The 15352-nt window shown below is 41.5% G+C and overlaps 1 protein-coding gene across 1 annotated transcript in view; it reads right to left on the bottom strand.

Moving 5' to 3' along the window:
• SCIN (scinderin) overlaps positions 1 to 11864 on the bottom strand; it is a 59406-nt gene extending 47542 nt beyond the window's left edge. Inside the window, exons 1-3 of the mRNA XM_080383926.1 lie at positions 11437 to 11864; positions 6976 to 7130; positions 5381 to 5542 (exon numbers count right to left, since the gene is read on the bottom strand). Coding sequence (XP_080240052.1) covers positions 5381 to 5542; positions 6976 to 7130; positions 11437 to 11635 — 516 coding nt within the window. The 5' untranslated portion in view covers positions 11636 to 11864. The remainder of the gene's footprint in view (positions 1 to 5380; positions 5543 to 6975; positions 7131 to 11436) is intronic.
• Between the last annotated feature and the right edge of the window lie 3488 nt (positions 11865 to 15352).

The raw sequence follows: 15352 nt of genomic DNA, 5'->3' as shown, positions 1-15352 counted from the left end.
ACGTAACTTGAATACTAACAGAAGGGGAGTAGGAAAAAGACTTAAAATTTATTTTTCTCCATCTGATGACTTTAACAAAATCCAGGCTGCTAGGGGTTACACTGCTGGAGCTGTAAAAATAACTGGTTCACAGATTTACAGAAAAATGAGATGCTTGCTTACGAAGATAAATGTGGATTTATTATGCACAGTGTAAGTTGTTGAGTCCATAAAGTTAATAAAGAACGAGAGCAGTTTAGTTCAAGCTCTGCTACTTGTTTGGCAGCTCCCTGCTATAACACAAGCACAGTTAACTCTCAGCTGGGGAAAACTGGGGAAGAGGTTAGTTGTAGGAGAAACAGGTGAATGAAAAACAGGGGAAAACAACATGACTGGTCACAGTTGTTAGTGCCAGCGAAAGCAACTAGAAAGAGACACTTACAGTGATAAACTCCAACATACAAGAATCTACTCTTCCAGTCCTGCTTATACCCAAAGAGTGACTTTATTAAAACAATATGCTGATTGTGATCTGGTTTCTCTAAAGGAAGAGAAGCAAAGCCACCTAGAAGAGCTAGTGCAGGCAAGAAGGAAGGGAGATTACAGAAGCAAGTAAACCTACAACTGTGCTTATGGTTGCAGTGTGATGCTGAATCATACCCCATAGTCATAATCATAAAGCAAGTATCTGTCCTCTAAATCTTTTACTGTTAAAAAGCAGAAGTTCATTTTCTTTTTGTAAATATAATCTGTAGCAAGTTAACTTTTTCCTGAAAAGTAGCTGTCAAAAAAATCCAGCCATTTGCTTAATGTATTTTTTCTACTGTCTTTGTGCAAGACAGAAATCTTTTTCCTTTTGACATACCTATTATGTCAAGAGTTCAAGCAGGAGCATACTGACAGACACATGATCACAACAGCTTTTTTCAGTCTCATACTTTCAAGTTCTAACATCATAATTTTTACTTGTGATTCATGGAGCTCTTGAGAAGTAAATACATTGATTGCTGGAGAGCACAAGTTTTTAAGCACACCATAGGCTCTTAAATTTCAAACCAGCAACCTCTTGGCTGTTTATAAATCAGTTTCTAAACACCACTATAGGAATGGGAAGAATGGACAACAGTGCAGTTTACTTTTAGCCTTCATTTAACTTGCAATACAGTTATCCCTTCATCATCTGCATTCTTCCTTTGGGAAGAAGAGTAACCTTTCGTTAGCAGAACTTTGATTGTACTGACACAGCTTTCCAGCTTCAGTCAGGCCCAAGCTCAGAACTTCTTGGATCTTATCACGCATGTCCGTGTCCGTCCCCTCCCCTGCCCCCTTATTTCTTTGAGGAGGCCGAGTGATATGCAGCCCTCTCCCTGCTCACAACTGTCTCCTTATTTCTTCCAGGAGGCTGAGTGATACGCAACCCTCTCCCTGCTCTCTGCAGTCACTTGGCTCATAGAACTGCTGCTGCCTCCCATCAGGAGGGCAATCAGCCTGAGACAATCAAGTCTTACATTTTAGAAAGCTCTATCTGAACAAATGCACAAAGAATTTTTTGCTGGTCACTCAGGATACAACTTCAGACAGCCTTCATACAACCAAGCTTCCCAAAGGAGTTAAGAAGCTTTCAGTAAAATCAGGTCACTTCATGTTATTTTATTGTATTGCTACTCCCATTACTCCTGCTCCATCTTTTGATAACTACCCAAATTATCAACATGTCTCAACATTCACATCTTGTACATCACCACTATGCACTAATGTATGTAGGGTGAACTTCACAACAGTGACAAATTTCCTTCCCACTCTAAACAAATCACTAAGAAAATTGACAAGAGATTATTTTGCACATCTTATCAGTAATATGCATATATAAGCTGTATTAACATATAAATCCGGATAATACTAAAATAGCCTAGGAAACAGTGGGTTTATTCACTGAATGGCGCAATGATTAATCTTTTTCCTTCCCTTCCACAGTCATTTTCCAAGCCCTTTCATGCTCCTTGCTGTTTTGAGCATTTGTCTTGGTGACGGAGGAAGAAAGAGGGACATGGCTAAGGGGAGGTGGCTGGAGGATGGGGTGATGCAGGAAGAGCTGCATCTGGAGGTAAAGGGGACAGCACAGAGCAAGGCCAGACAGTTTACAGCCACCAAGAACCATCAAGTTCATCCTGGTGCCCCTCAGGTGTGACACCAGGAACAGCTCAGCATAGCTAAAAGGATGGGATGAGAAGTATGGCAGAAGACAACAGTTTCTGGGAGGATTTAAGTACAGCTGTGCCAGGACAGGACATGCTAAGCAGCATCTAACAAGGTAAGGTATGCTTCACTACAGGCCGGTCCAATGCCTTCACAGCAACTGCCTTGTACTTGCCTGCCCTGTCACAAAGGCTCCCTTACAGGGAGATTCTAAGGTTCATCAAGGAGGTGTCAAGGAAATCCCTTGTAGGAAAAAGACACAATAATCATAGTTCAGGGCCTGGCATGCCAGGCACCCTACAGGATCACTCATTGCAGTGGAACATCAGCCTGGTGGTCACAGCACTCACATCTTACAGAAGACTGAATAAAAGGTCTTTACACATTACCCACAGCTAATGACTCCCTTTATATCAAAAATAAGTGTTTCCTCTGCTTTCTGCAGCTTTTTCCTGTTCTACCCTACAGAGTTCAAAGGAGGCAAGATAAGACCTGGGCAGGATATTGGAAGGGCTGTGAGTGTGGTTTAGTAACATATCAAGGTACAAGGTAACCATCAGAACCTGAACTGTAAATGTGTGAGCCTAACTGGAAATGCAGACATGCTTTTTACTTCAGAAATTATCACCAGGAGGAAAACCTTAACAACCAGTAATTATTTTATTCCTGGTCATTATTATCTTTCTTAATTTTCCCTTATCTGTTCAAACCACAGGTTTAAAAACACTGCACTAATTGAGCTCAATGGGAAAACTGAAGTTATTTTTCATTATGTAAGTGGCTTGATAAAATGTAAAAGGAAATGGACTGCACAAGCAGTTTTGCAGTGCCATGGAGACCATCCTTCTGGTTAGCTGAAAGACTGGGGAAAGTAAGTCTTGGAAATTGATCTTATTTGACATGCTACAATAATTTGTTATTAAAAGCACTGACCATAAACTCATTTTATGCAATTACTGCTCATTATTCTCAGGTAATGATTCAGCACTGCCCTATAATAAAGCCCAAGACTCAAGAGTTGCACTATTTAAGATTCTTTTAATTTCAATTACTAAGTAAAGGAATCTACTTGAGCTAAAATCCTTTTTTTTTTTTTTAAGAGGACTCTAAAATTCAATTAAGAGCTCCTGTAAAGACTCACCCATTCACAATGGGCCTCTCGTCACAGAAAACTTCAACCTGAAATACAGTTATTTCAGCTTGAAATACAGTTCTCCTAAAACTTGCTCAAGATTTCCACTGTGACAGTGTATTTTCTACCGCACCTATTTCCCTATAGGTACTCCACTGGACTTACTTCAAGATGAAGGTTTGTACGTCACACATCTCCCACAAGGAAGCTCTGGTTTATATATAAAAACTTATGATACAATTACTTCGAATGTCTGGATGCTGCAACACTATTTTCCTTAACTTGTTAATGCACCCAAGAATACCCATGCCTCTCATACAACTGACACAGCAAGAACAAGAATTGTTAGTCATGTGATTTGACTGACATTTCCCACAGCATAGTTAAAAAGAGATTAGATACTGTTCCCACCTAATCTTTTTTCCTACAAACTTCCTACTACAAAGGCACATGGCTGTATTGCTGCTTGACCTCTGTCTTGTCAAACAGGGAATCAGAAACCAGGGTGATGTTATACTAAAAAAAACCAAACTCAATGTATGTTCAGTATTAGAAACCAAGACTCTAAAGCCGTATTACATTTAAATTGCTCAGTGACAGTGCTCTTCTTTCAACAAATCTCATCAAAATGAAGCATTTCCAAGCTACACACATAACACCACCACTATATATCCATAGTGCATATTATCAGTGTCATTGCCATGTCTGCAGTGTGACCCGAGTAATTACTTTAGGTGAACTGATAAGTGTAGCACAGTAAGGGTCAGGACAAGTGGAATTTATGGACTACACCCAGTCCTACAAGGTGTCTATGTGATGTTAACTCCAGAAAACTCAAGCCCTGTGACAGCCTGACTGCAAAAGCAGCATTTTTGATTGATATTTAATTCCAACTTTCCCATTTCTCATGGGTTAACTCTGAAAGGGAATAGACGATCTGAGTCTTCTGTGCAAAGTGACACTGAGATAACTTGGATACTGATCACTTGACTGTTTCAGACTGTTAGACCACGCTGCCACACAAGGAATGGGATAATGTTAAGAAAACACTGGTTGGTATTCCATCTGAAGGCTGCTATGCATAATAATAATAAAAAAAAATTAGACACAATCCATATAGCTACTTGACACCAATATCCTCAATTGTCAGACAGGATGCTTTTCAGAGGAAAAAGCCAGATGTATAACATGAGTTCAGAAGAGCTCCTTCTTCAGCAGGTCAGGGAACTCTTCTCGTGCTGAAGTAGCTGACCACTTTCTTGTGAAACACTACAGATAATACCAGCTGCAGATGCTGCCTTGCAGATAAACTATTTTCTTTCATATGCTCTTCATTTTATATGTGTCAGTGTATCAGTCACAGGAATAATTGCAAATTGATAACTAGCATCTAACTAGTGTGGACTACATGCCAGCTGCCAGCTGCTACTTCTAGTATCAAAATGTCTTAGCATGAACTCTTGAGCGCATAGCATTATACTTTTAAGCCACCTGAAGCAGGCAAAATTATCTTCTGTTATCTGTCTGTATGCTTCTGTACTGTCTCTACTTGCTTTCAGCAGAAAGCCTTGACATATGGGATTGCTTCTCAAGAGATCTCTTGAAATATTCAAGAAGTTTTTTAACACATTATATGACAAGTTTGTTATGACAACTGCTTTTGCAGCTATTTAAGGTGAATCATCACAATCAAAATTGTATGAATACAAAGAAATGCTCTTAAGATAAAGGTTGAATCTCTTGCTCTGAACCCTAGCATTAATCTCATTCAGCTGGTACATACTGCCAAAGTCAGACAGGACTTACTGTGAACAGCTTAAGGTTCAGACATCAGTAGTAAAAAAACCCCACTGCATTCTAGTGGTAAAGAAAACTGTTTACTGAAGGATAATCTGTGCATATTTCAGAAAACACTTAGGGACATTTTGAACCTTCAAAGTGCTGTGACACAAACTGATTTTCTAAAGCAGATTCTTTCTGTCAGTTTGTGTGAGTGACAAAATCAGTTGTGCATTTTAGAGGATAATTCAGACCTTAGGGAAGCTGCATCTCCTACTTTTGTGTGAAACTTACAGTTCCGAGGTCAATAATGAAACAATCTCCTTTGTTGAAGCTGGTCCAAGCCAGGGGAACTTCTGTAGCTCTTACAACTCTCCGGCCTTTGATATGCAGAAGCCTCCGTGCACTCAAATCGTTAGTTACAACATGATTAAATCCAGAGGCAACACCACCTGCCTGAATAAAACAAAAAGCAGCAAGCTTTATTTCAGCTTGGTATCTGCAAACTTACCTTTTTGCTACAGTTGAGGAGCTAGCAGGGCAAAAGAGCTTATGCAGTGAGAGGTGAGCCAAAATGATACGCAGTTTAACAGTGCTGACCACAGACCAGAAAGACATGGGAAACACTGCTGCTGCTGAACTCGGGTATGAACCTTTGTCTGAGGGAGTGGACATCACCCTGCTTCAAAGGGTTTTCAGATGAACGGGGAAAGGGAAAGCACAGGATTTATAGCCCCCTCCAGCATCATCCTGAGGATGAGGAAATACTGAACCACACTGTTAGGACAAAAGCCAGTGGTTGTCAAATAAGGACTGAGGACAAGCAGAGGAATATGCAGCTCCTGCATAAGCTTTCCCAACTTCCTTAAATCACAGATGTCTGGGTGGTTCTGGTGCCTGGTCACATGCAGAGGGAGGGGTAATTCCACAGCAGCTCTGTCATTTTTTGAAAGGCATATTCACAGCTTAGGAGGCACTGTAGCAAACAGTACTAAACAGGGGAAGACCAAACTGTTGATTTACAAGTTATAAAGTGTAAGTTTAAGCATAAGTTTTCCCTTTAAACTCACTTGACTGCCTCTGAGGCAGTATTCGCCACTACTCCAGGAGACCCAGACCTTGGGTTAGAATAGAAACAGACTCTTGAAATGACAAAAAAAAAAATGTTACAAACCTACATAATGGGAAAAAACACTGACTGAGCGATTTCTCCCAGAGCTCTTACTATGGCAAGATTCTCAGGAGACACATTGCTTCATTCTTAAAAAACACTCACAGATGCCACAAAAAATTTCCTTCCAAAGATTCATCTTCTGGAAGTCACACAACAAGGAAGCTGACACTACAGCTTTTTAAAATCTGTAATTTTCATGAAAAGTATTAGGGTGATTTTTTTTAACTACCTGAAAGAAAAAAAACACCTGCAGTAGGACTGCAAAAGCATCATTTTTAGACTAAAGTGATGTTTTAGTCTTTTCCAATGTGTTCATTTTTTTAAACCACTTTAGCACATCAGTTTCTGCATTTGAACAAAATCATTCAGCCTACAAGACAGGAAGACTTTCTGTAAGATTTACTACCTCCCAGAGAGTCCTTACTGTGAGCTCCCTTAGACATGCAAGTATGAAGTGTCAGGATAGCTTGATTTTGGGGAAAAAAAAATCATTGGGAAAGGTTTTCAGGTATCAGAAGAGGCCCTAGTAAACAAGCTGCTGTTTTCTGTACAAGTACTGGGATTCCTATAGTTTAGGATAGGTAGTTCAGATCTAAAACACTAAGTATTAAGAAACAATTCTTAAACTTTCCATTCACAAAGCAAAATACTTGCTTTTACTTGGGGACAGTGTTACATATATTTTTAGAATACATATTGAAAGCTGGCTTTTTACCTTGTATTTAATTCCTCCTTTGAAGTAGCCCACAAACTCAGTAGACTCATGTCCTTGAATTTCTCTACTTTGCACCGGCTTTCCTCCTAAATAGTCATCCATTTGAACGGCAAAGATAGCTGCAGCTGTGCTCTCATCCTGGGTACATTCCTTCCCTGAAATATGATGAAATATGTCTATAAAGCACTAATAGAACTTCAAATTCTGTTGGATAAATTGTTCCTGTGACAATAAGGCCATGCCTTCAGCAGGTGTGCGTTGCAACAAAGCACTACATCATAACCTTGTTTGCCACCAAGAGCATGACCATCCAGACCATTTCTCAACATTTTGTAGAGCTGCATTCATAAGAGAGAAAAAAAAAGTGAAAAATAGCAAAGTTTGTCTTCTCTCAGCCTGCTTTAAGAAGAGAATATTTTAATTTAGTTTGATACAGCAAGTGTCTAGAGACATGATTTTTAGACTTTGCATTGAAGTGCAAAGACAAAGGAAGGTCATGTCAACGGACCAATTAGATGGTAAACTGTGTATTTATGCTAAGAACAACTCACCAAGCCACTGAGTCAAAATAATTCAAAAGCAGACCTCTAGACACTGTAATGCAAGCAAGGTATTCTGCTTAGGTATTTTTTGTTAGATTGCCTGGTACAGCTGGGAGAAAGAAAAGCAGCTTTGGGGCTCAGATATTTTCTTCATGAGGTCACTCTTTGCTTTGTACCTTTCAGAGATTAGCTTCTTCCCCAGGCTGTGGCAAAACAGCCTCCTTACCTAGCGTGTTGATGGCCTGCTGCAACACAGGCTGTATGTTAAAACAAAAATTTTAACATGGGCCCATACATTCTTGGTGAACATTTTCAGCAGTTTTGATTGTTTCAAGAATACAAGTAGGATCGCGTCTCAAAAATGGGCTTCTCAAACTTTTGAAGAGTAAGGAAAAGCAAGGTTTTCAATTTTGTTTTTATTTTTCTTTCTAAATAATCGGAAGAAGCTGGTATACAAGCAACAGTTCTCAAGAGCAGCTTCTCACTCACGTTAACCACTTCCTTGCTTCTAGGTGACTGAGTGGAAAAATAGCACAGAGCCTGAGGCAGTCTGGACATAGACACCTCTCATAGGGTGTGGAAGAAAGGGAAGTGTGTAGTGAGGTGCTGGTGTTGTCTCATGGTGTACTGAGTCATTGTTGTCACAGGAAGCCTGCCAGTAGGATACTAAGAAAAAACATAGCACAGGAGAGGGGGGACAGGGATGCTGAAAGGCATCACTGACCTAGCTCCTCTGCTGAGGAGAGCGAGTGCCCTGTTCATGACCCAGCAGTGCAAATGCCAGACAACAACTCCTCACTGCCCACTAACTGTTCATCTCCCAGGAGCACTGCCACTACCACAGCTTTTGTAGGGACATAGGTGCAATGGAAGCCTCCAGAAAGCAGCAAGGATAAAGTAGGGAAGAAATCCAAGAATAATGGAAGCATAGGGAAGAGAAAAGCATGAAGCCTGGCCAAAAAAGTTTTAAAAAAATTGCAAAAGCAGGACATAACACAAGAACCTCTGGAAAAAAATCCCCATCACTCAGTGACAGAAGAACTTGCTATGTGGCAATATGCTTTCTTAGACCAGAGTACCACCTTAATGTTGGTGGTAAAGTTTTGGGTGTTGATTTTTTTTTAAATAGGGTTATTCAAATCTATTAGGACTATATCCTTCAGATTCATTGCTTGCAATTACACAACAGGGTTAAGTGGTTCTGGAGCAGTATTAGAGATAGGAACCACTACCAGGTGCAGTCTCACAGCTGCTATGCAGTAAAATACCCAGTGAAATCCTGTTTTAAAAAAATTAGTATCAGTCCAAGTGTAGGTTATTCAAGCTTTCATGAAAGCCAGACTTACTTTATAGTCTGAGGCACAAACAGCTATAAAAAAGCTGCAGATCCTGGTTCTCATGGACAGGTCTTATCACTTAATTTCTCGGACAAGGGTTAAAAAATAGTTAAAAACACCACGCATGATCTTAGTAAAGGTACTAAGTGGGTAACAGCTATTCTTACTCCCACAAGTAGCCTCATACCGGCTTAGTACATGCTATTTCTACTAGTGATAGTTTCAAGACAAAACAGCTCCCTTAGGATTAGTAGTTCAGCTCCCAATACAACCCTCAAGTGCCAGTGCAGGCAACCATGCCAGGATCTCTGGGTAAAGTTAAAAATGGATACAGCTACCACAACACTGATCCACATTGATTGCTTGGCCATGGCTGACATCATTGCAACACCTGAGTTAGGTTGTTCAGAAATTACCTGACCTGGGCAGCCTTCACCATATGTGAGATATTTGGTAGGAAGCTTCAGGCTGATAGAACAACTGTTTGGTCACTTTAACCCTAGGATGCCAGTCACAGCACAAGACTGTCAGGACATCAAGGTCACAGACCATCCTCTCATCGTCTAAACCTCCTTCTAACCCCTTGGGTACGGCCAAGCAAGGTATGAGGAGGAAGCTTGCCACTATATAAAAGGAAAATTAAATGCTCTGCTTTTATTCTGGATTTGGGGTCTTTTTTGGTGAGGTCAGAATTCATTCAGACCCAAAGCCACCATGAGGCCCACACAGTAACACCTGCCACATAGTCGACAGGCAGGAGTAGGACTGTGTCACCAAGTGACAAGGCCCTTGTAAGTATCTAAGCCCAAAGTCTGCAGGGTTTCCACCAATTTCACAAGAGTTCTTTACATCCCAAAGTCTGACTGCGAATGACTGCTGTAGCTGTTGAAAGACAGCTTACAGGAAGTCTTCAGAAAGACTCTGCTGAGGTTATATATATATATCTATATATATTATATATATATATAGATAGATAGATATATAAAACCCTGGCCCACAGCTTATATAGACTTAACACATGAGGGAAAAGTTTGGTGTAAGTGACAACTGTGAGAATCAGTTTAACAAAAATACCAAAATGATTCAAACTCTTTGCCTTCAGTGTGACTGTACTTCCCCATACACTTTGTGTGAAGTTCTGATCTCTTCTTGCTATGAAGCTTGCTGCAGTTTTTGAGCATCTCCATCCCACTACTAGAGTCTCTTGCAAGCAGAAAGGGATTTCCCAGTAGTTAGCCACCCTGCTGCCAACCTGCCAGCTGCACAAGAACAATGTGTGCCCAGTTTACCTGAAGCTATTTTCAATACCTGAATATCACATTGGCACAAGATGTGCATCAGCTCTTCAGCCAACAGCAACGAGGTTTTAATCAGTGTAAATGTCAGCCACTATTTTGACTTCACTTCCAGTTGTGATGGGTCCTTGCACCTTTCCCTGGGAAGTTTCTAGTATACCTTACTACTACATAATTAGTTCTAACTTCATTAACGAAGGTCTAAACAGCCAAACCCTGCTACTAACTAGCAGTACTGCTGACATAAGAACTTCTGCCAGAAATTAATTTATACTGCCATCTATGATTATGCTCTTGTCAGACAGACACTGTCCCACATGCCAGCTGGGTAACTCACAACACATACAAAACTAAACAAGCTTCAAACATTTATGCAGAAATAATCCTAGCTTTATCTGCTATTCTTTTTCAATGCATTCAAAAGCACAATGAGAACCACAGCAACTCAAACACATTAACATTAATATACACTGACCTGTCTTTATGTGATTCACCGAGATTATTGCCTACAAACATAAACTTGATTGTGAAAGAAGAAAAAAGTAACAGATTTCAGGCAACTACACAGCAACTGTAGTGGCTGGGTGACTTGGCGATCAGATAGGTAAGTCTTAACAGACCTTTACAAGATGAAGAAGTCACCTAAAACACATCCTTATGTCAGACTTTTATTTTGCTGTAAACACTATGCGGGTCAAGGCTGAAGGCAAAAGCCATCAGCCCAATTCCAGTTGCTTCAGGAGGGGCTTTATTAGGCTATCAAACTACTATTAAAGAGAAGTTTTACAGAAAACCTGGTGTCTTTGCCTCCAATACCGTATAATCAGAAAGCAAAGTTACTCTAGGTGACAAAGACAACATCGGGAAGCAAAGTAGTGCAACAGTGCCACAGGGAGATGGACGAGATGAAATTTTGATCCTGTTGGAAAAAAAGGCAAGTAAACTCTTCACCCGAACGACAGCAGGATTTCACCTACGAATCTCAGCTGGATGCAGCCCAGACCCGACTTTAACCCTTCAGCACTTTTCCAAACTAGCATCACAAAGCGAGTGTACGTTCACCTTTCTGACACGTCCCCCTTTCCCATCCCTGGAACCCCCGAGCACGGCAGCACCAGAAGCGGTGATCCTTGGCTGTAGCCTCCTTTCTGCATTAAGTGCCTCAACTCGGAAGCTTCCCACCCGCAGCCCTTCTGAGATGGGCCGCTCCCGCCCCCCTGGAGTCCAGCGAAGGCGCCAGACCCCCCAGCTGTTAGCAGCTGCGCTGCCCGCCGCCCCGCTGCCTACCGAGCCAGTAGTGGAGGCGGTAGGCGGCGGCGGCGCCGCGGCGGACGGTGTGCAGCACCAGGTAGGCGTCCCCCACGTAGAAGTCGCCGTGGTGGCTGGGGGGCACCAGCACCAGCTCCAGGCGCTCGACGCGCCACACCTGCAGCCCGCTCTGCTGCCCGGCCTCGGCGAAGGCCGGCGGGGGGCGGTCGGGGGCCATAGCGCGCAGCGAGGAGCGCAGAAACCGCGCATCTGTCTCCCCCGCACCGCCTTTATAGCGCCGGGCCCGGCCCCCGGGCGGAGCGGGACCGGCCCCGCCCGGCGGCGCTACGGGGGGAGCCGGGGAGGGGGCGGCCGGTCCCCGCAGGGCTGCGGGGTGCGCATCCCTCCCCGGCTCCGCCGGTGGCCCCGGGGCAGGTTGGCTGAGGTTTTGTTTCTTTATTAGTTTTTAAGACACTTGCAAAACTCACCGTTTTCTTTCTGCGCGCCAAAGCCTTTGAGGAGATGTTACAGCCTCTCTTGCTGCAAATGGATAATTTTTCTCTATTTTAAAATGAGGAGAAAAAAAGAAAAAGTCAGGAAAGCAAAGCAGAACTGGCTTAACGCAGTGCCCGTGGGTGTTACGGTGCTGTGCCGCTCCGCTTGCTTATATAGATTACCACATCTGCCTCGATTTTGTAAGCTGCCCATATCAGAATACAAAGAGTTTCTATAGTTTGTGCTTGCTGCTGGGCTTTTTTTTTTTTTTTTTTTTTTTTTTTTTACCCCAGATTCGAATGGCAGAGCACAGCTCTCATTCTCCATCCAATAATTTCAAGTATTGACAGGAACCTTACAGGGCAAAACTCTTGTATCCTTTTGAAGATTCCAGATGAAGCCCGGATTTTATATAAATTTCCCTGTCCCAGAAAATGGAAAGCGTTGTGCTAGTGTTTTTCCAACACCACTCAACAACAACCCAAGAGTTTTAAAGCCACCTTCTACCACTTTCTACTTGTCTGTCCTCTTTATAAATGGTGCATCATCCTGGCAGGTCGTTACAACATGAAAATTATAGCAAATCACTGTTTTCATCTGATACTGATAGCAGGTAGATTAATCTGCATAGGGTACAGGTAGATAGAGCTCAAGCTGCTAATATATCAAAAGGTACATTTCAGAGAGGGTTTGGTTTAAGTTCATCTTACCCACCTGGACGAGTTTTGAAGTTCATGATTTCCCCACTGGGTTCTTTTGTCAAGGTCATGCAAGAAGAGTGTAGTTATCCACCCATGGGCAGATCAGGGCTACTCCAATAAGAGAAGGAAGGACTGCTCAGTGCAACAAAGCAGCTGGAGAGCATCTTCTGTGGCAAAAAGTTAAAAAAAGCGCACATCTAAGAAATCTATTTAACTATCTTCCCTGCCTTCTTTTTATACTGTCTGGTGTATTTTTTATCTACTGAGGGAAAAGATGCCATTATACAATGTGCACCTACTCTAATCTCCCATTTCGGTGAGCATCCTCTCATCAGCTTGCCAGACAGAGGCATACAGGCACCCTAAGCTCTATCCCCACTGTGTAAGAAAGGAACCCACAGGTGCTCTGCTTTGTCCAAGATCCAGCTGAACATGTTACAGCCCACCTTCACCAGTTAACAGCCAAACATTTTATCCTCATTCTGCCAGGGTTGAGGACCTGGTGATGCTGAGCCTGCTTGATAAAGCACTATACCTGCCAAATTAAATATCTTTCTCCAGACTGTTCACCATGTGAGAAAAAAAAAAAAAAAAACAACTTCAGGAGGAGCAGCCAAAAAATTCCAGCAGTTCCCGTTTCGATATGGTATCAGATGTTTTGAAATATTTATAAGTGGTTTCCCAGATTTACCCTCCCATCTATTCAAGTTCTTCTTTTCACTTTTACTTACTTAAATACACAAAGTAGTTTCTCTTTTTCTCATTGCATGCCTTTTTGCAGTCTTGTGCATTAGTTAGCTTTAGTCAGTGAGGGTAGAACTTACCACATACTTCATAATTGTATGGATTTACTGTTTCTTCTGAAGCTGGCAAGTTGCACTCACTCTGGAATTGCACTGTTTTGCCCATACATGAGCTCAAAGCAGCCTGGTGTTATGCAGTCTCATGCCTCCTACCTGTTCTGCCTGTCTTGCCAAGCTAAGATAGTTTGTGCACAGATTGCACAGGCCAGTTGGTCAAATTTATGTCTCCTTATTCTAGTTTTCTATTTTCAATCAACAGACAAAATACTACTCTCAGCTTTAATCCCCCTTGCTGTCATGAGATGCACAGTAATGTAATTTATTCAGCATTGACCGTGCCCAGTATCACGCACCAAGTGACAAAGGTTAAAGACCCAAGTACAGCTTGATTGTTTTGTCTCGGAGTCTGAGGCACTACTTAGACACAAAGGATGTTAGTACTGACGGCAGGGGTTTCTCATGCCCAAGTTTGTTTTACTAGGATTAGATACTGTGTAATCACTTACTGTCTGCCAGCAAAAAAAACATGGGTTGGAGTTTGGATCGTAAGTGCCAGGATATTTGTTTGTACTCTTCAACATTATTTTTCGTCTGCAAATCTTGCTTTTGCTATTGCACTCCTTGTGAAAGTTGTACTGTCTTTTGTCTTGATCCATTTCCATCTATTTTTTGGTAGCAAAACTAAGGACTGGCAATGTTAACATTACACATTTCATAACATTTTTAATAATCAAAAGCTTTCTAATATGCAGTTATTCAAAAGTGAAATTTTGGAGAAAAAAATGAGAAATATCCTGGGATCTGTACATTCAGAAAGAATATTTAAAATTGCTTTTTATGTGGTTTTGCATGTTGTTTGATGTAGTAGTTGGAGAGAACTACAAAACAAAATTGGTTTTGTGACTCAGAAGTCCTCGGTCAAATTGTAATTACTACACTCATTAGAAATTGCAGTGTAGTGGAATTTCAGACTACCTTAACATTTTAAAGAATTCTGTTCTCATTTCCTAAAGATTATATTTTGCTGATAAACTACAGCTTTCTCGAAAGGATGGCAAAAGTCTAGTGCTGTTTAACTTTGGATTAACAAAGGGAAATAATTTTGCCTCACACCCTTTCCTCAGGGGGGCAGCTGAATATAGCAATCAGCTGCTGTTGCAGACCAGGAACACAGTCACAGGGTAAAGATGTAGATTTCTACTTGCTTGACTGCACTGTTTGAGGTATGGCCATCTTGAAACGGACACTTTTTTTCCCCAAGTCCTGATAGGTCACACAGGAGTGTCAGAAGGTGTTGCTGCTCTTCATCTAGTCCTTAAGCCAGCAGAGATTCAAATGTATTGAATTTAAAGCTTTGGCATGACTCAGAGAATTTTCTGATTTATGAAAAACCGCCATTTAATTTTGCTAGTTTACTTCCAAAGTCTTTTGTTACATTGATTGAGGGGTCGTCTTCTCTTAAAGTATTGTTGTCATATACTGTGTATATGCAGAGTGTGGGTGTATATAGACGTATGAAAAACAGAATGCAATGTACTGAGTTCTGATTTTTGTCCCAGGGAGGGATAAGGATTGCAACAAAACAAGGGAGTGTTTCCATGTTCCAAGGAACCCAAAAGGGTTTCTGGAAGCTGAGCCCCAGCATCTTTCCCAGCAGGAGTAACTTTCAGTATGGATTGTTTAAGTCTAAGGTTTAAGTCCTTCTACAAGGACAATGGCCAACATTGAAATACACTTCCAGGAATTAACAATAGGAGAAACCTAAAAAATAGGAGAAAAAAGGGAACATGAGGAGGGAATATTTTCAAATGTCACAAGTGTTTCCTTCTGAAAAGCTTATTTCTTCTTTACCACATATGCCAAATGCCCTCCTGAACTCTATGACCCTACCTCAACAGTGGGATTAGAGATGTATATTTTTCCTCCAGTTTCACATTACAAAGTTTTCTGCAGAGT

The sequence above is a fragment of the Falco punctatus genome (assembly GCF_963210335.1).
Source record: "Falco punctatus genome assembly, chromosome: 4".
Classification (NCBI taxonomy): Eukaryota; Metazoa; Chordata; class Aves; order Falconiformes; family Falconidae; genus Falco; species Falco punctatus.
The sequence above is the reverse complement of the archived record's forward strand: the minus strand, read 5'-3'. Positions and strand labels throughout refer to the sequence as shown.